Source organism: Perna viridis, chromosome 11, assembly GCF_037379345.1.
Source record: "Perna viridis isolate PV_CMFRI_1.1 ecotype Kerala chromosome 11, ASM3737934v1, whole genome shotgun sequence".
Classification (NCBI taxonomy): domain Eukaryota; kingdom Metazoa; phylum Mollusca; class Bivalvia; order Mytilida; family Mytilidae; genus Perna; species Perna viridis.
In genome coordinates, this window is record NC_142455.1 from 6,648,956 (window position 1) to 6,675,317 (window position 26,362).

At 32.5% G+C, this 26,362-nt stretch overlaps 1 protein-coding gene across 1 annotated transcript; it reads left to right on the plus strand.

The window, feature by feature from the left end:
- LOC148602762 (uncharacterized) lies at positions 1 to 25,252 on the plus strand. Its single transcript, XM_088552449.1, has 5 exons — positions 1 to 327; positions 15,569 to 15,636; positions 17,182 to 17,279; positions 19,723 to 19,848; positions 22,367 to 25,252. Exons 1-5 carry the CDS (start codon positions 280 to 282, stop codon positions 22,717 to 22,719), a joined length of 693 nt encoding a protein of 230 aa, XP_088408575.1. The 5' UTR covers positions 1 to 279; the 3' UTR covers positions 22,720 to 25,252.
- The last annotated feature ends 1,110 nt before the right edge of the window (positions 25,253 to 26,362 follow it).

Genomic DNA, 26,362 nt, shown 5'->3' on the forward strand with positions numbered 1-26,362 from the left:
TAACAAACACGGTACAGAGATAGGCGACATGTTCCGTCCTAACTCAAACCAACCTGTGTTTTACCGTAACAATTTAAAGTTTTTCTTCTGTTGAAAATTTAAACCTAAGTAAATACACATATGTGTGAAATACAAGACGTAACGTTCATATGAGTTACACAAAATAAGGATATTGTTGGCATTTCTTGAATATCTTAAAGTGGTCAAAAGTTGGAATGGATACGCTTTCAATATGAACAGAAGAACAATGTTCCAGATAGGAAATAATCTATTTGTGAAATGGAATTAATTTATAATTTTCTAGTTTTTTATTTGTTATTTTTACAGGTATGTACTGAGTATTACATGTAGAAGTCGATACGCTGTTGGTTTAAAATCAGTGAGACGGTCAAAGTCCATCTTAAGTTCTTAGAGCAATGCTTTTTTTTGGGGGGGGGGGACTCAGCGTGGTTGAGGAAAGCAATTAAAAGAAACTAAATGGCCTAGTATAAGAAATATGAGATAGCAATGGAAAGCACAATGTTAAGAAATATTCAATAGCATAACTTTAATATCCATGAAATACCTAATTAAGCATACGGATATGAACTTATTTTTAATATGATACGGGTGTAACCTGTAATAGGACGAAATTGATGTTTTTTTTGTTTTTTTGTTTTTTTTTTGTTTTTTTTTTAAATGATAATGCCTTTTACAGTTTCACATCAACTTGGATTTATTTTATTTTTCTTAATAGTTTAACAAAACTTCAAGACGCAAGCTTTTAACATTTAATGTTGATGAAGATACGAAACTAAAAGGATCCTTGTTTTATATTACACTTGGTATTACATGTGCAAGTTTACTTTCTGTTAGACTGAAATCAGGCTGTCGGTGCTTCTAAAGTCAAAGGTTATAATTGCATTGCCTTCCATTGGGAGGACTTTGTCCACTATTACGATCATTTAGTGGTTATGCAAACATTTACATAGGAAGTTAAAGCGGTTTGACGTACATATATAAATATGCAGACATTGCCATTTCAACCTTGAACCTAAAATTTCCAATATGTTCTATTTATTACCGCGTTGTCAATGATGTCATCTAGGGTCGGTTTTGAATATAATAGACATTTTCGTTTTAATTTTTTTAGCACGCTCAGATAGTACAATCATGAATTAAGTGCATCATATTCCCATATGATTGAAGACTATCAGATTTTTACATCTTATATGGGAGTACCATTTACCTAGAAGAAGTACATACCGACCCAGCCTGTCATAAACAGTCTAATATATATAACGTCTTTGTTTACCCTAGCAAACAAAGGAAGCTTTCCCTACCGGTGCGCCTGGTCCATGCTCCCAGTTTTTAGTGTCTGTTTTCCATGTCTGGTCTTTGTCCCTGGATCACATTCCATTTGATTTCCGCTAGAATCTTGGTTCTCTTGATTTACTCTTAGTTTGTTCATATCCGACCGAAAAATAAAGCAATGTAAAAAATGAGTTTTCAGAGCGTACATGTATGTTAACAGCGTGGATCAACTGCAACATATACATATACGCATATCGTACATGTACATGTACGTGTAACTGGTTTTGTACTGTTGTCCCAGGAACTTCTCAATTAACATGGCTGTCTCCTTATTTCCAGGCAGTAAATAGTTTCAAACAACTCTGTTCTTAGTTGTTGATAGCTACAAAACTTTTGCAAATTATTGAAATAGATACCTGTATCAATTAAGATACAAACGGACGGACAAAGAACAACAATGATATAAATAGAATAACGGTGCCAAGATGAGTCCACAATCGTGACTTCTTGACAATAAAACAAACCATTAAGCAAAATCTGAAGAAGAGTTTTTAAAAGTAATTTTAAATGGATGTTTACTTTTCTCATTGGTGGTCTTTTTAGAAAAGATAACTTTAATTTAACTTCAATCAACCTTTTTGTCTTTTTACATCGGCGGATGTTTTTAAAAAAGCAGAGGACCCTACCGGTGCACCTGGCCCATGCTCCCAGTTTTTAGTGAAGTCCGAGTTGCTCATTTGCTTTTGTTACTTTGTATGTATGATTTTAGTTACTTTATGTTCTTTGTTGTGTATGTCTGTTTTCCATGTCTGGTCTTTGTCCCTGGATTACATTCTTTTGATTACCTTAGAAATAGAATGAAGTTAGTCCAAATTACCTTGATGCTTGCATGAGATTGATGTAAAATGCTAAATACAAACGTTCCAATGATTTTTAAGAGTTGTGTCCCTTACCCTAGGTCTACCTCTTTAATTAAAACAAATATAATGTATAACTCCTATAGAACATCTTCTAAATGTGGACAAACAGACGAACATCAGTATACGCATATCTAAAAAGATTGGCAAGAATGTCGTCCTGTTTAGGTGTTCTTGTTTAGTGAAAGTATATTTGAAATGCGCTGATAAACTTTGTAAAATATACAATAAATAATTCAGAAGCAGTCTATGAAATTTTGATGCAAAACGGAAAATGAAATAAGCAATATTGATGACTAGCGAAACCTCTGTTACATACACCATAGTTGAGATCAAACGATTTGATTATGTTGATGGTGAAAGTGATGGTCCTATAAAATTGTGGATTACTATTTTAAGTGTAAAATAAATATACCTTTCAAATGAAAGGTGTCTTATTGGTACATACTGAATATTACAAGTCAAATCTGTATCGTATGCTGTATCAACCCGAGACTCCTATATCAATCGAAGAGCCACAGGCTCGCGGGATGATATACATGTAGGGCTAGGGTTGATACAGCATGTGATACAGATTTTAATATGTCATGTTCATTATACATGTATCATGTTCTTTAACCATACTTCAAACATAGTATGTGAAGGGGTGTGATATAGGGTATGCGATATAGGTCTAGGGATTTGGTATAGAATATACACATATTTGTCTAGGGTGCAGGATATGCGATATAGGTCCAGAGCTGTAATATAGAGTATGCGATATAGGGTAGACGATATAGGGTTTAACCAAACACTTAAAATGTAGAAAACATTTTAAAAAATAGTTATATTTCAATTAAAAGATATGATATAATGTTCAAGTACAACAAAAGTATTAGTCCATCACAGGGGCGGATTCAGGCGGGGCGTGGCGGGCATGCGCCCCCCCACTGAAAGTTGCAAAGCATGGGTAAACAAGTGTTGATTTAGGCGGTGTTAGGTTGAAACTTTAATTTCTCGCTTATTTTACCACAAACGATATCTACATTGCACCCACTCTCGAAAAATTTTTCCAAATTTTAACCTTAAAAAATTTTCACTGTGTGCCACCCCCCTTTTCAACCTAAAATTCTGGATCCACTCCTGCATCACAGTTTGGATAAAAAAAATTTCAAGCTTAGCATGTCACTGTCAAAAAATGATTTATATTTAATAGCTTTATATTGCGAATGCACGATGATTCCAATAATATATGTTAATAAATATGTAATTTCATATTGGCCCAGTTATAGGTTTGAGGTCTGTTATATTGGTCGAGGCGGTCGTCCTGGCCCCGAAACATCGCCGAGCGGCAATACGGCTGTCGAGGCCAATATGATCGACAGAAACCTATAACAGGGCCAATATGAAATTACATATTTACTGACAATTTTATTAACCAACTCAACTAGATGATTTGTAGAACAGTTGTTTTCATGTTTTAGCAAGAACATGTAGGTTAATTTGCATTAATCAGTCTTAAGTATCCTTTTGTAAAATGGAAGATTTTTGAGTGTTTCTGCTGCTTTTAGTCCTGGTGATCAAAGTTGCTGAAATAACACAATTCTGAAAGCACATTTTAGATATGCAAATGTGCATTTGAAGATATATTATGTTTTTTTGTTTTAGACATTATATTTTGATCTGAAGCTCCTTAGAGCTTGTGATAGTATTTGAAAGACACGCCAAATCAAAATTAAGTTTTCTTACCTTATTCTAAGTTTCTTATTTGTTTAGTAAATTATATACATGTTAAGGTACATATGCATAAATAATCCAGCAGGATAATGAAGTGAGAATATCTAATTCGAAATGGCGGTTTCAAACGAATGGAAGTTCTGATGCCGTATTGGCCCTGGTTTGACCCATATTGGTCCTTTTTTTTTCGTATTGGCCCCGTATAGATGCCCGGTTTGAATTTATATCAATTGGACAGTTTTTGACATATTTTAACGTATTTTGGGTAGTTGGTTAATAATAAGTTATACATGTATCTTGTGATATGGGCCCTGAAACATCAGGATATTTAAGATTAAAAAGTGTACAAAGATTTCTCAAAGATCTACATTGCATATTGCTTGCTATTCGATGGTTTTAACTTTGTAGGGGGTGTTATAGAATTATAGATTATTGAATGGACATTTATGTTTTTAAACTTCAATGACAAATACTCTAATTGTGTACGCGTCAACTCGGTCCACATTTTTTTCTTTGACTCCTACGTGAAAATAAATCAATTGAAGTTAAAAAATAATGTAAATATCATACATAGGTGACTATAAATACATGAACATACTGGTTAAAAAATTAAGGAAGATTTTCGAAAACTTTGGCCTTTCTGGTATATATATTATATATATAGGTCTGAAAAATTCCCAACGATGTGAAAACTGTCAAATTTGCGATGCAAATTTTTGGTCGTTCCCTCCGCTGACATCTTTGGGAACACCGCCGGGTCATTCCTCCTCGTAGAATTAATCTAGGGCTGTTACTTAGTACACGATGGACAGTTCAATTAGATGTTATTATGTAGCATAGATGAACAAATCCATGACGCATGTCACAATAAATCAATATTATACAAACGTCTCAGAATGTGACGACTCTATTCGCGACACTGCTCCATCGGATCAAATTGATACAGGGAAGGAAGTAAGTTGATAAAATACCAAAAACGGACGAACAGGCACTCAATTCATATTTTTACCCGCTATTCATTTGAATTGGTTGACAAAAATAAGCAAATTATTGTATTGTAAACGTTTAACTGATAAAACAAATAAATTGATATTAATACTTGTATTACGTTTCTACCTTTCTGGTAGGGGAGGAGACATGGGATAAAAAAAATACTAGGAAGTATTGGGACGGGGAGTTAAGGTGAAGGAATTGGGGAGCCGGAACTAGTTGGACACGTACCGACAGAACATGCAGGTATTTAATTGTTTTGCGTTTCCAATTTCATTTTTAACAAGGAAGTGGGAGAGAAATGGGGTAATTGATACATGCAGGACTGAGAATTACATGTATATTCAACGCACTTTCAAAGTAAAGTAAATGTGCCCAGACTGTATTGATTTTATCAATAAATTATTGTAGTTTGTTTTAATTCTTTTTTGTTTCCCATTTGAATCCTGTGTGTGTGTTATCACTTTGTATTAACCAACTACCCAAAATACGTTAAAATAGGTCAAAAACTGACCAATTGATATGAATTCAAACCGGGCATCTATACGGGGCCACTATGGATCGAACCAGGACCAATACGGCTACATAACTTCCAGTCGTATAACACCGCCATTTTGAGTTAGAATTGAATTCATGAACTTTGATCATCAGGACAAAAAGCTGCAGAAACTCAAAAAAATCTTCCATTTTAAACAAAAAGGATATTTAAGACTAATTAATGCAAATAAACCTACATGTTTTTGGTAAAACGCGAAAACAACTGTTCTACAAATCATCTAGTTGAGTTGGTTAATAAAATTGTCAATAAATATGTAATTTCATACTGGCCCTGTGATAGGTTTTGTTCAATCGTATTGGCCTCGACAGCCGTATTGGCCCACGGCGATGCCTCGGGACCAATACAACCGCCTCGACTAATATGACGGACCTCAAACCTATACCAGGGCCAATATGAAATTACGTAATGGCGATGTCAAACGACCGGAAGTTTTGATGCTGTACTGGCCCTGGTTCGATTCATATTGGCCCCGTATAGATGCCCGATTTGAAATCATATCAATTGGTCAGTTTTTGACATATTTTAACGTGTTTTTGGTAGTTGGTTAATAAACAATTGATAATACCAAGTCCGGGCACACAAATTACATTAATGTGAAGTCTTACAGTGTCATTGTTTCAACGCTAATGTATTAGAGAAAAAGGCTGCAAAGACAGTACACTACGTCCCTGGCCGACTTACTTACAGTACTGGAAATCTAGTGAGAGTTATCTGTTTGACAAGCAAGGTTATCTTGGGGATAAATCTCAAACCATTTCAGACACGTGTATGTCAAAATTTTGAATTCAGTTATAATGTTGTCATTCTCACGATTTGAGATCAAATTGTCCTCTCTTCTCTCCTGGGGAGACGATATTGATAATATAGATTATTTGTCTAGTCAATTTACTCAAATTAATTCAAGAAAATCTATATATAATCATATAAAACGGACGTGAGACATTGAAGAGTCCTTGCATAGCCTTTTACGTCACAACCAATTTTACATTGTTTACATTTTAAATAAGAAATGTGACTTTATTTGAAATGAATTTTAATATATAATTGCCTGCCACATTTGAATGTGCATGTACTGTAATCGTTCTACGTCAAACTTTGTCATATTTAAATTCCTTTAATTTATTTTAAAAAGCTGCACTGAAGTAAAGGCCCAAAGTGCACATCCACCACAGAAGTGCAGTAAAAGCCCGTCGGTGCAGATCCAGCATTGAAGTAAAGGGCCCTCGATACAAATCTAGCACCGAAGTAAAGGGTCCTAGGTGCAAATCCCGATATTTTAATAAGAGAAGGGATTTTTGACATACATTAAGAATTCCTGAAGATTTGATGGGTCTGCATTGGCACAGGCATCATAAACATGAAAAACAAGTTTTGTACCGAATTTTAAATTAACTTTTTTGGGAAAAAAAACTTGAATTTTTAACTATGTTTGACTTGTCATTTTTCAACAAAAAATAATTGAAAAATTCTAAAATGGTAATGTCTGGCATTAAGTCCTTACAATGTAACAAAATGCAGATCGGTAACATTATATTACTATGTTTACTAATTCTGCATAATGTACCTCATGATTTCTGTACGACATATGCTTCAAATGTATACCAGGCGCGGATCCAAGGACTGGCGTACCGGGCGTACGCTCCCCTTAAATCGGTAAAAAAAATTACCACAAGTTTCACCCCATAATGTTTTTTGCCTTGCTATGCACTGCATTTAATTCGATTACCCCATCCCCCTTAAACTCAAATCCTGGATCCGCCTCTGTATACAGCTTATTTTGTTAACTAAAATTTAACATTCACCAATCTTCTTGCTTTGAAATTCTACTTTTACTTAGATTTTCCATGGAATGGTACATGTATCTTGTTCAAATTTAAAAAATACAAAAGTGAGCATTAAGCTAAATATGTACATGTAGTTTTAAGATTTCACATGTACATATTTATATCCTAATATATACTATAAAACTACACACATGAAGTGTATTTAGTATTATACTTGTTGTGAATCATATTTCATTTTGTGTCTATACATGTACATGTTGCATTGGTACATGTACATGTATATATGTACAGGTAGGTAAAGTCTGCATTATATAAATGTACCAGTATTCTGCCGATCATTTACGACTTAACTAAATCTTGAACTAAAGAAATGTATCTCACGTGTTACATACCTACACGAATAAAAGTGTAGCCGAATTACACGTACATGTAGCTTATCAAGAAATGAAATAATACATGTACATTTGTAACAAAATATACCTAATACTTGTATATATAATGTATGAATTAAAATCTTAATCCTTTTGTTTTGTTAAGAATGCATGCTTTAAATCGGGAGGAGCAACCGTGTAGTCGTATTATGTTATTGTGTTGTAAACGTATTTGATTTATGTCTATATTCCATAATCCTCTTTGTTATTTTATTATGGTTGTTCTATGTAAATAAATTTTGAATATAGAGGCCACGTACATGTATATAAACATATGCAAGTGGTTGTTCTTAATAATTAGATTTTCCTTCTAGTGTCAATAATGATCACGTGAACATTTCGACGCTAGATTTATTACAGGGATAATGTAAATTTTTGTCATTTAAAAATTATTGTCCTTTGAACGATTGTACACATTGGAGCAGGGGAAGATACGTATACGTCGACCTTGAAAAGAGGGATTCAAGATGGATTCCAGAAAATTAAGGGGTGTTCAAGGTAATTTTTCTCATTTGTGCCCATATTATGCAGGAAATAAACTTTTCCAACAATGTGGGGAGGCTAACCTTAGACTAGACCCCACCCCCTTTTCTGTGAATGACGCATAAAAAAAAATATTTATTTAAAATGGTTTTCAAAAAATATAATGCAATCTTTTAAAAGTATAGTAATGCTAGAGCCTGGTATTAATAAAAAAAGAAAAGGGTATCAGCACAATTTGTCCAATCACAGTGTCCGGAAGTATTTACTTAATTTAAGTAGGGTACACAAAAAGCCAACCTAAAATAATGAGAAATAGTACAGTTCTACCTATAGGGTATGCGATATATGTCTGAGAATGTGAAATAGGGTATGCGATATAAGTCTGAGAATGTGAAATAGGGTATGCGATATAAGTCTGAGAATGTGAAATAGGGTATGCGATATAGGTCTAGGCTGTGAAACAGGGTATGCGGTTTTTTGAAAAGGATATAGGGTTTAAACAAAAGGTATATTGTAATCTAAATATATTATATGATATAATATAAAAGCTTCGAAGCAGAGCACGTTTACTGTACTTACATGTTGATCATATCTTTCTGGTGATAAAAAAACATTTTCAGTCCAGAAATTCACCTCAAACTGTATAAAAGCCGCAACGTTTTAAATGATCTATTTATATGTACCAGTCAATTTATATATGCCTCTGTCCGTCTGTCTGTCTTTTTTATTATAAGTAGGAATTCGGATGTTCATACAAAATCATGAACTATTCTGTGCGTCTTTTTTTATTCTGGTGGTCAGTTTTCATGTTTGTCTTTGATTTTTATCAAAACTTACTCAAACTATCTTTTATACATGTAATGAGCAAATTTCAATTACGTATTTTGTCGGTTGAAAATATATTTTTCAATCAATTTGAATTATATTTCAAGGTGAAATTGTTGCTGAATGTATGGTCTTATATGACTTAGTTTCTCGGTGATTTGATCAATGGGGTTTAAGGCTAGATTTTAGTTTCCATATTACTGTCGTTGCTTCCCATGTGATTATACACTTAAAGCGGTATTTCCGAATCCCGACTCTCCTTGGAGCCATTTTAATGCTGAATGCAGCATGTTTAGAATTTAATTCACGTTGAAAATCCCTCAGTCTGTTCGAGATGGTTCAAGTTTCATTCCATTGCTTGATTATTCTGGTTTTTACATCACAAAAACGTGCACTTATTTGAATTGAAATTTAACCGAAGTGAAATTCTCTGATATAAAACGGCGTGATTCTTGCATCAAAATTACCAGAAATTGATATTGCTATAATCTGTCATAGCCGTAATAGATCTGAATTAACAATCTGCTTTAGCCAGACGTCATACGAAGTTGTTTCTTTACGTTCCGACGGCTGAATTGTTGATTACATTGATTTTTATCTTCGTTTTTTTGAAGAGATTATTATTTTATGAAAGCGTATTAAAGATTTGATAATACTGTGACAAGGTTTCGTCGCATTCAGTGTACACATGAGAAACATAGTTAGTTGTCCTTCACTCTGCATGTTTCAGGATTCAGACAGTGCACAAGAACACAAAATAAGTCATATCCTTTCAAAAGATTACTCAAATGACGTCTAATCTTGCACATTCCCATATTCCAATAAACATACTACAAAGTCGAGTTGCATTTGTAGTAGAAGACAATTTCTATATAGCCTTTGAAAGCACTCGGGTTTGCGCATTCCCACGTCCCAATAAGTAAACTACATGTATACAAGCGATGACCATTTCAGGGCGATTACATATATTTAAGTTATGTTTTTCTACAAGTCAGTGTATCTAGGCCGATTGCAATGTATTTAAATTATTATTACTATTAAATTATAATTATAATAAGTAGGAGCATGGTAACACATACAATGTGCATGTAAATGAACAAATTCATTTTGTTTCTTTTTTGTTTAATTGTTTGTTAATGAACAGATGCATGTAAGGTTTACTTGTTATAATGATAATCGAATGATACGTATGTACATTGTACCTATATTGTCAGTGATGAAAATTATATAACTTGTATATTAAAAAAAAATGCAAGGAAAACGAACGGAAACTTCAATGATGACGCACATTTATTTTAGTACAAAAATCATAAAAAAATCACTGAACTGTATCTGAGTAATTGTACAAAATAAAAATGTACTACACGTGGCAGACGGACAGCGATATACCATAGTACAGTCGTCCGAAGAATGACGTCTCAACTCGAACACATTTATCTGAAAATATCCCTTTGATGATAGGTATACATACACATGTAACCAAATCAATCCAATTATATCAATTCCCACCCTTTTGCCTGATATTTACTTATGCCATTCTTTATCCGAATCACGAAATGTACCGACTATGTTTTTAAATCTTCTACGACTTCAGTACAATTACCTGAGCAAATATTGACAACACACTACACTTTTGAAATATGTATATAAACGTAGATTTTAAGGATAAGGGAAGTCTGTGATTTAGCGACTTCTTTACAAAATATTGTATCTAGGAAGTTATGAACAGTATTTCCAAAGCTTCCTGTTTTCAGAATGGTCTTGCATTCCGCCAAACTGAACATTGTTTTATTAAAAAAAATATACACTTCAATAATATTGGCTTATATACATAGGCAAAAATGCAACAAATGATTTCATATGACAAAGAACTTAATTGTGGAATTTCGAACATATGTTTAGGGATATTGTTTCTTATTTTGCATAAAAACACACGAAAATATATGTTTTTTTCCTTAAAAATACACGAATATAAGACTTTATACATTATGATTGAAGTCCCATGACAAAATATAGTAAATACAATATTAAATTTTGATTTTATTAGTTTACTTTTTTTTCGTGGATTAGTTTATTTGTCCTTATAATAAACATACATTTTTGTATGTTTTTCATAGAGTTCCTTACATGAAGAAGGTTAATATATCGTACACCGGTCGCTTGCTTTCTGTGGTGCTAGGAAATGTACATGTGTACGACTGTGTTTATCTTTTCAATGTATGAAAGCGTCATTCAAATTATAGCATAAATGTATAGATACATGTAATTACTAGTTATAATCTCTTGAACAATTACAAATTTTATTAAACAGAGGATAGAAAATATACAGAACTATAGAACTGACTATAGAATCGAATCTGAAACTGTTCGTAACGGGTTCACCGTTTCTAAGACTAATGCAGGTTCATCGAATCTATGGTTGACTAAATGGGTGCCCGATATGTATTTGAGCTTCCTGACAGATGAAAAAGGAGAAAGAGCAAAATTTAGCAAATTTGCTTTGTTTATATTTGCTTTTCACAAGTGATTGAAAAATGACACACTTTTACCTCAGTAGACAAGCAACCGTTTTGGCACCGAATATTCATATTGCATATGGATTATTTATCGGGTAAATTTACTTACGCTACCCACATTTTTCCCCAGGAAATGACCGTAAATTAAACATCGGCACTAGAAAAACCATGAATTACCAAAATCATAAAATATGCGTTAGGGGTTAAACAAAGTGGGGTTTAACAGTTAGAATATGTAACAGTTTTAGAAATTTAAAGTACTCATATACCATATATCATTGAGAACTCAGACACTACCAATGGTAGAATTATTCAGGATGCAGAAAAACCCACCGAACAATGATTCAAATGTTGTCGATCCACATAAACCATATTTTTACTTTATTTTAGTAGCAGTCTTTCTAAATTCTATAAAAAATGTAACACCTTTAAAAAGCCTACACCTCTTTATTTTTGTTACTAAGTTGCTTTATAGGTCTATATGATGAAATGTATAATTATTCATTCCAACCTGTCTGCTCTTAGGAGATAATCCACATTGAAAATCACACAGTTTCGATTGTATTTTAGTATCATTTACTGAGTTATCTCCCTTAATTTTGAAAAATACAGTGCTTCCTATATGAATTTTATCCCCAAAGAACACGAGTCACATGTGAATTTCTGTTTCCTATAACAGTTTAAGGAAAATATCAAACAAAAAAATATGTAGGCTTTTCACCAATGAATCACATTTTGCATGATCCTTATCTGGAGTGCTACTTAAGTCTTTTCTGTGTACGCTTCTGTACTTTGGAGAAAACCACGCATTTATCTCCATTTTAATTCAACCAAATCAAGAAAAGCAACTCTGGCAAAGTGTCAATGTTTACAATTTTAATCTCAGAAGTGCAACAACAAAATGGCAAAGACTGGTCACGTGATCTGTAATTGTTTCTGAATCGAAAAGAAAGTGCATTTTGTAGAATTAGTGGCATGCATGAGTTACATCCTGTCTGACATTCATAAAGATTGCTTCTTTAATGTTTTAGAGCATACATGTTGGTGAGATATTTTGTAAGTTTATTAATGCCAATAATAATGCATGTATTCAAGGTAGATATATTTAAAAGTTCTTCCAATAAATTCATGGCGATAATAATTGCTATACAAAAATGTTTAAATAATTTTTTTCAAGAGACATGCATTATAATTTAACAATGTCAAAGTCGTAATTATATCCATATTTTGGCTTACTTTTCATGCACATCTAAAACAGATTGAATAAAGATAAAAGACACTCAGTATAAGTAATGGCGGATCTAATAATGCAGAAAATATGATTGATAACAATATCATTTATTGCCGAATACTGTGTTATATTACACAACATGTAGGTCTCATACATATTAGTGAAAACTTCAGTATGGTTATATATTATGCGAATATTTTTTTATCAATCTAGATCGAAGATCAGAATTGATATATCAGTCAGCAGAGACATTATATTTGTAAAGCCTGATAGCATCTGCAATTATCTTACACTGCCGCAGTAAAATAGTCCCATTGGCATATCCTATATAGGTTCAAATACAGTTAGTTAAATCTACTTTTTAAGTATTTCTACAATTTAGTTTTATGTTATTTACATAATAAACACACTTGATAAACAACTTTTACTGCGAACTTAATATGCTGATTAATTAGGATTGTACATTTGTACAAACGATCCAAGTAAAAATAGTTGACTTCTAATCACTTATCAGCACCTGTTTATTACTATGCAATCAGTGGTTCACTGTCGATACATTCAAGCTGTCTATTTATTTTTAGACGCATATAGATAGGAATGATAGCCTGCGGGGATATATATAGTCGGAATGCTAAAGCTATCTTCTGATATTTCATGCATAGCTAGTGTTGTCTTAACAATGATACATAATTGTTGAAATTGTATTCTAAGACTTTGGCGTTTATTTTAATGTACGTGTGTCTGGAACTAGATGCCCAAGAAACTAAACAATGTAATTGAAACATAGGGTGTCTATGCGATAACTTGTAGCACTTAAGCTATAAAGCTTATATCAACTGGGGAATGTAGCTAGTTAAGAGGGGCATGTATCTAAAAATTTATTTCAATGATTGTGGCAGCTTAAGTTTGAATGATTTGTCAGACAGTTTCGACCTGGAGGTCGATAGATTAATTGAAAAATTAACTTGAAAATATTTAGAAATTTGGAAAGACCAGCTAGTAGTTTGTACTTGTAGCTAAATTACGTGGTATGCCGGAGAGTTTTGTATTTATTTATCTAGGTGTTCCATGTAAACCGGCATCGAACCTGAATATTACGCAAACTGTCTCATTGCTACGATGCACTATGATATTGGTGTGTGTGTGTGTGTGTTTTTTTTTTTTGTAATGTCCTTCGATATACATTGATTCAGTACATGAGTACTTTGATTAATGTATTCTATACACGTAGCCCCATCTCATACTGTTGGTTTATAATATGAGTCCGTTATGACTTGTGCTAGATAATTTATATAGCGCTCACATCCAATGCTTTGCAGTTTTCAGCCTTTTGAAAACTCACAATGCCGAGTGGATGGAAACATGAAACCAATTGTAATATGAAATATTAATGAAATATAAACAATATAAAATGCACTTTGTATATTTACCGACATCCGCTGTGATCGAGTTTTGTCTAAAGTTATCTAGTATCTATTTGCTCATAATATAGGTGGTTTTTTAAACTTGCCAAATGTTAATCGTCTCTAACATGAACCTTCATTAAAACTTAATACTTTCATTATGTACACGACCCGAATAATTGATTTTTTTTCAAAAACAGTTTATTTGTTTTGTAACAGTGCTTCAATTGCTAAGTTACAACTACAATGATCGTTGTTTCAAAATATGTAATGCATGCAGAAGTTGCAAAAATATTCACTAATGGATTCTTTCATACTTTGGAGTCTAAACTCATAGTACAGCACTTAAAGTTCTACAAAAAATAATTTCCTTTTGATAAATCTAGACCAATTATTTACTGGTATCGAATTTAGATATTTTTGGAATAAAGGCCATTTTGTTTTGATTTAGACTTAGTTTAACGTGTCAATCCGAGACATTGACACAGCTTAATGTTCAATGTATAAGCCGACCTTTAATGGATAAGCGTTCTTTTTGTGTCTGTTTTTATTAAAAATCGAAAAAAAAGTAACATAGAAGTACATTTACAAATATACTATTGATCCAGGGTGTTCCACAACATGACGAGTGTAGCCATTGTGTTGAAAAAGATATTGTTAAGTGCGTCTCATCGAAAATTGTTGTTTACCTTATACAATGTACTGAGTATGTTTAAAAATCCTTTCACAAAAATGAATTACACTTTTGAGCAGACTCTGTAAAAAAGCTTACTGTGAAACCTGTGAAAACCGAAAATCTGACTAAACCGAACTAATTTTGGAGTCCAAATGGGTTTAGTTCACTTTAGAAAGGTTTCACGTTAATATATTCTTCAAATATCCTGTATAATGTATATAAAACATACATGTTACATGTATGTTCCAACACAAAATATTGTTACGATACAGAAAAAAAACATTTACTTTATTTTTTTATTTTGTCGCCGTCCGTCCGTCCGTTCGCCTATCTGTAAAACCGTCGATCTTACAGAAAAGTAAACACGTAATCATCATTGTTCTGTCAATACAACGTCACTTGACGTTAGACTATTAACTGTTATCACATTGCAGAGGCCTGGACCAATTTAACTCCAATCATGTGGTCATTATCTTCAATGATGAAAGAAAGTAAACTCCCAAAAGTTATTTAACCTGTTATTTGTTTGATCAAACAATCTTCAGAAATAGGACTTGGAATAACGTCCAATTTTTTTTAGATTCCGGATGCATGAGTATCATTGACGTAACGGCATATTGATGATAAAAAGCATCTGAATAGACCATCAAGTCAGGAAACAAAACGATTTTTTTAAATATTTTATCGTTTAGAACAACTCCGTAATGTGTACATCCCTTTAATTACATGTATTTTTATTTCCAGGAAGTACAATGTGATTGCGGATACGACAAATCATCTGAGTCTTGTTGGTATACCTTTTGGTACATATGGTGAGTACTACTACAATGACCAAATACTACTCGAGTTCGTTTCATCTCTTACAACCGCTGCAGACAGCCCTATCGAAATTCTCGGGCGTTATTCAAATCATACGTCGTTAGACAATTGGATAATGTCGCGTAAAATCATTCACTTTTTGTCAACTGTGCAAGATTTTTGCATTTTCTGAGAGGGCTGGCTGCAGCGTCTAGAGTGAATTTTGAACGTCAGACGCTGTTTTGGAGATTGGTGTTATATAAACCTTATCAAAAATTACTTGGCTAAATTAGACCCTCTTTAAAAAGACAGGAACGTGTACGGCATGCGACCTACAATTGAACTTCTTTAAGTCAATGTCGAAGGGATCAGGCAAATTTGTTCGATTTAACCTAGGTTCGAGTCATTCGATGTTGAATATCAACCGGAAATAGTTTGGTCATGATTGCCTCTGTATTGATATCATGTGCTGTGCTTGTACCTGTAGATTTACTTCCCTTTATAGGGTACAACGCGATGTCTTGTGTTTCATATCGGAAGTGTTTTTTTTTCTTGTGTGTTGTATATCATGTTTCAAATACTGAACGGCACTGATTGTGATAGGAAAATTTCATTTTCATATTTTCTACATTGAAAAAGTCCTGAAGTTCATACATGTAACATACTGCTTTGTTTCAACTCTTCACATCGAGGTTGGACAGTATTAATAAACTCGTTTTTTTTTCTCGATAAAGTCATTATTACTACTTTTTACAAATTGCAATGTTGGTGGAAACGAAACAAAATTGAGGGACGTCACAGGGGCGGATCAAGGATTTGAGTTTAGGGGTGGGGGGGGGGGGGGGTTGTTATTTGAATTAAATGCCGTGGTATGAAATTTGTGGTGAACAATTTTTTCTTACCGATTTAGGGGGGGGGGGGGGGTACACCCGGTACACCAGTACTTAGATCCGCGCCTGCGCCGTTGATTAACTCTAATACTGTCAGAAGTAGTCCACTCTGTTATGAATTAAATCGGCTCTTTGCTTTTAAACCGTTTATACGCAACACATACATGTAAGAATAAACATACTAGCCACTACTTACTACATCCTATATTAATATGAGGCTGTGAAACATACAGTATATGACTTACAATTGTTCTGTTAGGAATGCCGTATGCAATTCGGAAGCGATTGTTGGAACTTTAACCACAGCCATAGAGCGGAAGTTATATAAAGTCTTGCATATCTCCTTTGGATCATGCATTGCACGTAGCAGCATGCCGCTGCAACAAAAAATAATCGTACTTTGCCATTTTCATTAATTGTATTTGTATTTGCCTCATGTTACCCATAACTTGTGTCTGAGTGAAATAAAGAATCTTGAATCTTGAATCTTGAACACGAATAGCTCCGTTCGTCATAGACAAAGCCTACAGAATCATATCATTTGTTCCCTGTAAGTTGTTTTTTCTAGTGTAATTTGAATTTTATAGATATAAATTATCATAAACAAATCGATATACTTTACAGTAATAACATTACTTTATCAGCCTTTTTTGTTTGTTTTTTTTTCAGGGTGGCATTAGCCTTATTTGTAGCAGTATTGATTACTATTATGGTTTTTTACTATAAACACAAATCTCGACACAGGACTAGGGTACGACGATTATCAGGTACGTTTTGACATACACGATTTGGTATGGTTCGCTGCTCATAGTTAGCATTTTTTTTGGTCAGAATTTGGGATTCCTCTGGTTTTATCCATTTCATAGCATATTTTTTTTTTCACCCCCACTTTTTGTTCAAAATTTCATTAACTACACGTTATTTTGTTTAAAGTTTAAATGAAATCCTTATTTGTCTTCTTGTTTTCAAATACGTTCTTGTGTACATGTAGATAAACGAAGTCATACTAAGACGAAATCTGTGCAAAATCAAGAGAAATCCTTTTCCCGGGGCAGTTTTTCAAATGCTTCTACATTGTATATAAAAAAAAAACAAGCACACTGGCCCGTCACTTTTGTCTTCTTATATATTTTTCTAGCATGAACGATCTTTCAAAGATTTCACAGCCCTTTGAAGGCTATGTTATTTAAACACAAAGCAGCGAACAGACTTAAAACGAATTTGAAGTGGCACATACGCGAAATGTTCATTCTCCTTGAATACTTTATTTCTTTTACTTAATTTGTTTTTTTTAATATTTAGTCAATTGATGGATTGTATTGTTAAGTTTCATTTGAATTTAAATTAGAATTTTGAACGAATAATTTCAGATATAATGGGCTTTCATATCAATATCATTATTATTCTCCTTACCTGGTGGCTTCAAATACATAATTCATAATGCAAAATTTCATTGTAATCAATATATTAATCCATTGAACAGGAACTATGATCTTGAGTATCCACTAAGTCCATTAATAAATAATCATAGTTTATAGGCTGTTAATCGGTGTCAAAGTGAATTTTGATGATTCTCGTCTAAACCAACCCTATTGTGACTAAAAGAATTGTGTGGTTTAGGAAGATGTTTACACAGATTCAAAATGTTCAGAAAGTGTTGAAACTGATAAGATAGGACTTGGACAGAATTTTGTTTATTCAAAGGACAGTTAAGAAAGGTTAAATTGTACACTGTATAACAAATTATTCATCCAACGATAGCACAAGTCAAGCTCCGCGCAACGACAGACGTTCGTTTCCTCTCTTATTAACAGACCTTTCGAAATTATCGGACACTTTAAAAAAAAAAGGTCGTATGACAATCGGATAACGTCGCGTAAATTCTCGACTTTGCTAACCTGGCAGCCCGGGTAATATTTTCGTTCCCAAGTTTCTCTCAAATATAACCCCTGGTCACCAGTGACGTCTTATGTCGTTTGATTGGCTGAGCGGATATGACGTTATTTTATTTTATTTTTATACGTTCTGATATTCAAATTTAAAAAAGAAACATTAAAATATTTCTTTCAAATTACTTATATAATCTATCGATACAAATGCACAATAATAAAGTTAATTTAGATACTTTCTTCTTTGTTTTCATTTTATTTCATAAGCGGCAATTTACTCATATATTGTGCATATCCATCAGCGGTGACCTGAGTTTATATTTTTAGCGATTCTAGGGTCGCTTATGATATTGACCAGGGAACCAGATTACTACTTTGCAAGATTCTTGCATTTTCTGAGATGGTTGGCAGCAGGGTCTAGAGTGAATTTCGAACATCAGACGCTGTTTTGGAGCTTGAGCACAAATTGTTATCTTATAAGCTGTATTAACACACACACACTACCCTTCAATATAAATGAAGCCGATAAAAGTAGAGAAGTTTATTGTAAGTCTCATCGTATCATCGTACTACAAAGAACTTTAAAATAACCTAAACGGTTAAACCACGACCCTGACTTGAGGTAGTAAAAAATAGATTATTACTTTATACGACAATGTAATGAATGATCGTTGCTTTCCAATACATAAATATCAATTAACAACGTGAAACTTTACACTAATGTCATTTTAAGACCCCGGATGTACTTATTAGGTCAGAGCAGGTTAATGGCTTCTATTTTATTTGTCTCTTCATGACTACAGCAGTCTTACTCATTGGACCATTACGCCAGTTAGGTCGGCAAATATCGACATACTCTGAATTCTTAATATTGTAAAATTAATTAATTTCTGTTTAAAATTAAATTCCCTTTAACTGTTGAAACAGATTGGTTTTATTTAAATTTTATTTATATGTAGTTGCTAAACTTTTGGAATCAAACGTTTTTGTTCTCATTAACCGATGTGAAGATTCCAGTTTGATTTTAAGGAGGTAGACCTGGGGTAAGAGCACAACTCTTACAATCAGTGATATGTTTACATCATATTCAATTCACCAATTTGAAAGCCTATCAAGCTTTCATTTGAAACAGAATGAAATCAATCCAAGTTACTTTGATGCTTACAAAAGATTGATGTAAAATGCTGAATACAAACGTTCAAATCATTTTAAAGAGTTATGTCCCTTAACTCAGGTCTGCCTCCTTAAGTCGACTGCATGAATGCTTATTTGTGCATCTGAAAAAATATGACAAGAACATGCTTTCATATATTTTTTTCAGCTGCCCGACCCCAGAATCCCCCACCATATTCTGAGCCTAGTCAGTTACCTCCGTCCTATGAGGATGCTATAAAAGATAGTCTTCCCGTACCCCCAGGGTATGTCACAGATTATAGACTTATTAGCCGTAAGTATCAATAATTGTGTAATTGTCTGATATCTTACATGTAAACGTGTTAGCGGTTTTGGTAATGTGAATTTATCTCAACTGAAAAAAAAACATAAAAAAATAAACAAGTAGAGTAAATGGAAGGTATGCTTTACGGAACACACAAAAACGTGCCAAAATATTCATTCACTCCTAAATTTCCCATTAATTTCTATTTCATGTAAAATCATACTTAAAAAAAATTAACGCTCAACTGATTTTGAAAAAAAATTACCGTTAAAGAGAAAAACATGCAAAAATAAGACTTAAAAAAATATTAGTGTCATAAATTCATTTGAAAACTTGTGTAAACTTGTAACGTCATCGATCGTCTTGGTAATTTAAGTGGAAATATTACTCCAGTTTAAGTAAAAATTCTTTTTTTAATAAATGGTAAAATTTCAGATATTTCTCTTATTATTTTTGGAATGATAAAAAATAATCTAGAAATAACTGATTTTTGTTGTCAAAAAACATGATTTTCCATATAAACAAATGAACAATTACAAGTGACCAAATACGTTTAGCACGTTTCTGTAAAGAAGCAAAATTATTTCACATGGTTTTCACACTAATTTCACATGTTTTTATCACACAAATTGAGCACATAAACTGTGACAGAATTCATGTGGAATTCGGGTGAATTGAGCCTTCTCACGAAATTCACGTGAAATGTTCACATAAAATTCATATTAAGTGAATTGCACATGAAACTCATATTAGTTTATTGTGAATTTCACAGAAATTTCATGTGAACCTCGATTACATGAATTTCACCTGAAAATTGTTTGCCTGTGTGCGTCTGATTAAATTTGCAGAGACAATGTATGTCGAAGATTTCCAATTATAGATCTACAGTGTCGTACGTAATAAAAACAACCAGCAAATATCACAATAAAGAACTATCTAAAATTCAACAAACACAAACAAACAGACAACCCTATAATTTTAAGCATGGTGTAGATAATGGGCTGCAATACAGGAAGAAACGATCGGCTTTTATACAGATACATTAATAGATACGTATATAGATATGTTATGTAAACCAATCACATTACCCATTTCACAGCTCAAAATACAACATGAATTATCTATGAAACAATAGAATCATGTCAACGTAAATAATGTTTATTATCACATTGATTTCATTAATCGTTTTTATATAATTTGACATTTAAAATAAAAGTAACACTTAATATTATTCTGATAATATCCAGACATGCATGGTTAGTGAGAAAAAAGAACGCAATCAAAATCCAGTATTACAATAATGATTATTATTATTATTAGTAAACAAACATATAAAAAAAGCAACAATAAAAAACTATTCTTTCCTGCTTTGTTAGTAGGCAAAAAAAATAATAATAGCCTTTTCCTGCTTCCAATAAGAAAAAAGATAAGATGATAGCTATGTAGGTAGAAAACTTATTTTATTTAAGAAAAAAAAATTACATTTAGTTAATGGTTTGAAGTTAGTTTTATGTTAGTTTTATAATTGAACATCTTCATTGCTCATTATACAACTTTTATCAACATTATAACGTCTATTTGTTCATTATCTAATTATCTTCGTATAAATATACATTTGATATTAAAAACGCTGCTTCACCTTTTCCCATTTCGACATAAAGGGTATTTAAAGTGTCAGTCCCTGTAAGAATCAGGCAGTAGGTGAAACATGTCAATTTTTGTCAAAAATCTCATTTTCTTCTAAGATTCTATTGAAAAATTTAAGCACAAAGTCAGTGATGCAGAGATCAAATAATGGTCTTCTCAAATAGAGAAAGTATCCTTGAGTGATATTGCATTGTCAGATCAGTGGGGTTTTGACATGCATGTTTCTGATTTTTCCCATTTTGCCTGATTCTTACAAATACGTACACTTAAATTGTTTGGCATAGATACAGTAAAAACCACTGGGATTTATATTATCAGAGAAGATCAATATTTGTCTAATGATAGCTATTATAAGAACCCCCAAGGCACTGTATACCACTTTCCTCTTATCATAAAATCACTCCATGCATGGCTATTAATGTGATAATTATCTGTGTAGCAAATGGCAATGAATTATTTAAAAATACCAGTGTCATACAAACGTAGAGCAATAGTGATGATTTATGTAAAATTAAGGGGTTTTTTTTGTAATACACTACGTAATAGGCCTTCAAGGTTTTGGGGAGTTCACGTGAATTACCGAATAGTCGCTTTGAATTACTTTGAAATGAATTTTAAATTTTAGTGAAATTACATTTACAATTTAATTTGTTTTAAATTTATCAGTACAACTATGTCCAAAATGTAAGCAAATTAAACTTTCTGATACTGTTTTAGGTAATAGCGTCCTTTTTTAATGTATGTGTATGTTTGCTTTATCAACAATTTTGAGAGCTCCATTCTTGTGATGAGCTGCAAATAATAGACCAGCAAAGCGTAAAGTAAACTTCAATTACGATATAAATTTATTCAAGGTTCTTTTCAATCTTTTTCTTTTCAGAATACCACAACAATAGAGGACAAAGTGAAATAAGCACTATATCATTCCCGCCATCTTATATCGAAGGCCCCCCTCAACAGCCCCCAAGACAACAAAACCAGCCAAGTATTGCACAGGTCCACAACAACCAACAAACTAGGAACAACCAACAAGCTCGGAACAATCAACAGAACAATAGACAAAACACCCAACAAAGACAGCAGGTGCAAAGACAAACAAGTATATCTGGTAGAAACCAAGTTCATCCGTCACAATTGCAACAATCCCGTGATCACAGGATTACTATCAATAATGCACATAACAGTCAGCTAAACATAGAGGAAAACGCTCCAGGTCAGCCTATGACCACGTGATGTCAAAAAAAAAAATATTTAGTAAATGTGAAAAATATTGCTCACGAGACAATGTTGCCATTTTGATAACATACCTGTGAAAACTAAAATTATTGTTAAAGATGGCAAATTCAACATGTACATCACTTGAAACGTATGCTAAACTTACATGCAAAATATCCTTGGTAAAAAAGGTCTTAAATCTATCAGATGGCTGACTGAAGATATGACTAAAACTATGGCATTTAACCATGAGTCGTAATGGCTTGTGGTACACCTCAATGACTCTACTAGTTAGTTTGTACTAATAACAACGAGTTTAAACTTTTTACTCTGCTGAAGAATGCATTTCTGTGATAAATGTCAAAACTGTGAATCATTTTATTTACAATATTTGATACAGCGCTCAGCAAGTTATTAAACGAGCCAATAATATGAGTCATATGGTAGAATACACTGCATTTCATGACAGAAATGGATAGTTTACAACATTTGTTTTGTTTTAAACAAAACTTATAACTCGAAAAGTTTAGATAGTATGATTAATTATTAATGAGGAGTTAATCATAATGTAAATGTATAAACTTCAGCCGGTGCTAATTTTCATGGATTTTCTCAGGTGAATATATTCGCCGGTATCCATTTTCGCGGTTTACAAAATGATAATCGTGATAAATCAATACCGCAGGTACATGTTTCGTGCTTTTGTGTTCACCATTAAACTAGCGAAAATTTATACTTTTACAGTATTTGCACTCCTTGTGTAACAGCAAAGGTAGTTTTTGTTGACCGGAAATGAATTAAAGTCTATCTAAGGGGGAGTAACTGATGATGACGTATAATGAAATAAAATGGTTTTCAGTTTTACATAATTTTGTATAATTATGCATTTATAATTGTTTTTAATATGTAATGCCTATCTGTGATATCTCTGTTTACTCTGTTTTTTTAATGTTTTTTTAATACGAAATCATTCTTTATTGTGCATCAATTTGCTTGTTTAGTGGACTAATTTTGTCATGTATTATGTTGCTCCGTTTGTAAAAGTCATTGTTTTTGTTTTTGGGTTAACAGATGTGGCCGAGTTTTATGTTGTTTTGTTCACGTTTTTGTATTATTGTTTCTTTCCATTTTTTTTTTGGTTAAGTTTAAAAAAAGATATATATTGCTACTTCAATGAAGCAATCACTGTTTTTGGCTACTTGACTGGGCTAGTTTCTTGTTGACCGCTATCATCAGGTTTAATACCTTATTTACGCTGATTAGCGAAGGAAATTGTTATTTGTTTTCGTATCTCAAAAAGAAATGTTTTTTTTTAACTAATATTCATCATGAATATGTAGAAAATAATAATAAGCTGCCCTAGATACACATTAATTTGAATGGACTGACTATATTCAAATTACAATGTAGCACCAAAAAATTCCACCTCTTCGATTATTCTTCATCTAAAACTGTCTCATGAATAACCACAGCATAACGTATACTTAAGAGTTCAAGTTATACCAGTCAAGTAAAAGTCCATTGTAGATCTATTCATGTATTAAGCCTTTCAGAAAATATGCTGGAAACCATGAAGCAATAAGATGCTATATTTTCGAAAGATAAAGTTTTTTTCACTCTTGATTTTTCCTCATGTGGTGAAATATTAGTTGATTTAATACCATATTGGCAACAGAAAAAAAGCTGAACTATAATGTTACTTTTCAATTACAAAAATACTATGATTTTGTTTTACCATATTTGTGTTGTCCATTAAAGGGGTATAAATGTCATAGTGTATATAATATTGTACCTGAGCGTTTTTTTTTAATGTTTAAACCTTGAACAAATAATATTAGAATATTTATATAGTAAGCGTGTGATTCTAATATAAAGTGCATATTTGTGTGGTACTCAATAGGTTGGAAGGGTCTATATACGATTGTTACTGTATAATTATGATTAACTGTCTATCAAATTCTTAAAAAAATATGTATTACAGCTTCAATATAAACACAACTGAATGTGGTAGATTAAATTTAGGTTAAAGTTGCTGGATTTCCAAAAGGATGTAATATACTGCAAGTAATGCCATAATGAAATGGAAACCTAGAATGCATGGATTTGTTACTTGGGTTTTCCAAAGAATGCAAAGTGCTGCATGTTATACAATAATGAAATGGGAGCCCTTTATGGAATGAGTTCGATAAATATAAATGATGAATGCATTTAGAGTGAGTATGAAATACAAAGAATTCTGCCTTTTAAGATGTCCAGTCTGAATTAGAAGACAAAGGATGTTCAGAATCTATTTGTTAATACTAGTATTATGTTAACGTGTATACATTATCTGGTAACAGTACGTGGTTGCCATTTAATGAAAACCATATATACTGTTTACACGATTATTTTCATCGTTTAAGATGCTTTTACATTGTTAAATTCCGTCCATGTGCTTGAGTAAAACACAGATTGATGCATTTATTTGTTGACACTTCAGTCCTGTTGATTTGATTTGTTTATCATTATAATGTACATGATTATTTTTCTATTAAAACTGTTGAATACATTGCATCATGTTATGTGTAATCACCATTGCAGTGCAGTTAAAATTACACTGGAACCCGCATAAACCATTTGATAAACCAAGGTTTAAAATATATCAGAATTGGGCAAAGGGTTTTTGTTCCAATTTTTGTTCAGTTTAAGCATAAAAATAATTCCTATTGTCCTTCAGGTATGTTGTTCTATAATGGAAAGTACTTTAAACGAAGGGAAAACAGCTAAATGTAAAGGCTTTTTGTTTATCACACAAAATGTAAATGTTTATCTCAGACGAGAGAAAAGGTATGGATGTCATAGTACTAACTGGGTGGAAATAAGTGACCCTGTAAATATTTGGAACAATGGATGGGCATAAAAATATTTCCACAGGTACAAAAGAAGGTTTTGCAGCTTCTCCTTTTTCACAAATACTTCTTGTGGTGTTTTTAAGAGCTTGTCTATCAAATAAGGAAGTTTATTATAATTATAAAGTGGACGATGAATGCAGTGTGACCAATACATCGACACCTGTCTAAAACTAATCCTGAAAAATACGATAACCTATATAGAGTCTTTTTAAGAATCATGTAGTTTCTTCAATATGTGATACACCCAAAGAAAAGGCTACATATTTTCATTTTTGTTATTCATTTGCTTTATAGGTCTTTATAATGAAATGCATAATCATTCACTTCAATCTGCCTGCTTTTAGGGAATAATCAACGTTGAAAATCCAACATAACCTATTGTATTTTAGTGCCATTTACAGAGTTACCGCCCTTAATTTTGAATTCTACAGTACATTCTATACAAGTGTTTTTTTTACAAAATCTAAGGAATCAACAACTAGTCAATTGAGTATTAATATCGGTCTCATTCTTCTTTCATTCTTGTTGGAATGCATGAAACCGTGGTACGTGATTAAAGACTTTTACATACTTATCGATCTTAAAACAGAAACGGTTCAACAGACATTCAACTTGGTTATTTACTTTACTGATAAAAAATACCCCTGGCAAAGAAAATATTTTGCTTTAAGTGATCTTTCTACAGTATTCTGTATGTAATACTTTGGAAAATAAAATTATATGGACAACTTTTGACCCTTTTCTGTAGTAAAATGAATTACATTTTTGTA

Coding starts and splice junctions, on each gene's coding strand:
- LOC148602762 (XM_088552449.1), top strand. CDS start 280: ATGGAATTAATTTATAATTTTCTAGTTTTTTATTTGTTATTTTTACAG. Junction 328..15,568: donor TTTATTTGTTATTTTTACAG/GTATGTACTGAG, acceptor TTTTATTTCCAG/GAAGTACAATGTGATTGCGG. Junction 17,280..19,722: donor TAGGGTACGACGATTATCAG/GTACGTTTTGAC, acceptor TATTTTTTTCAG/CTGCCCGACCCCAGAATCCC.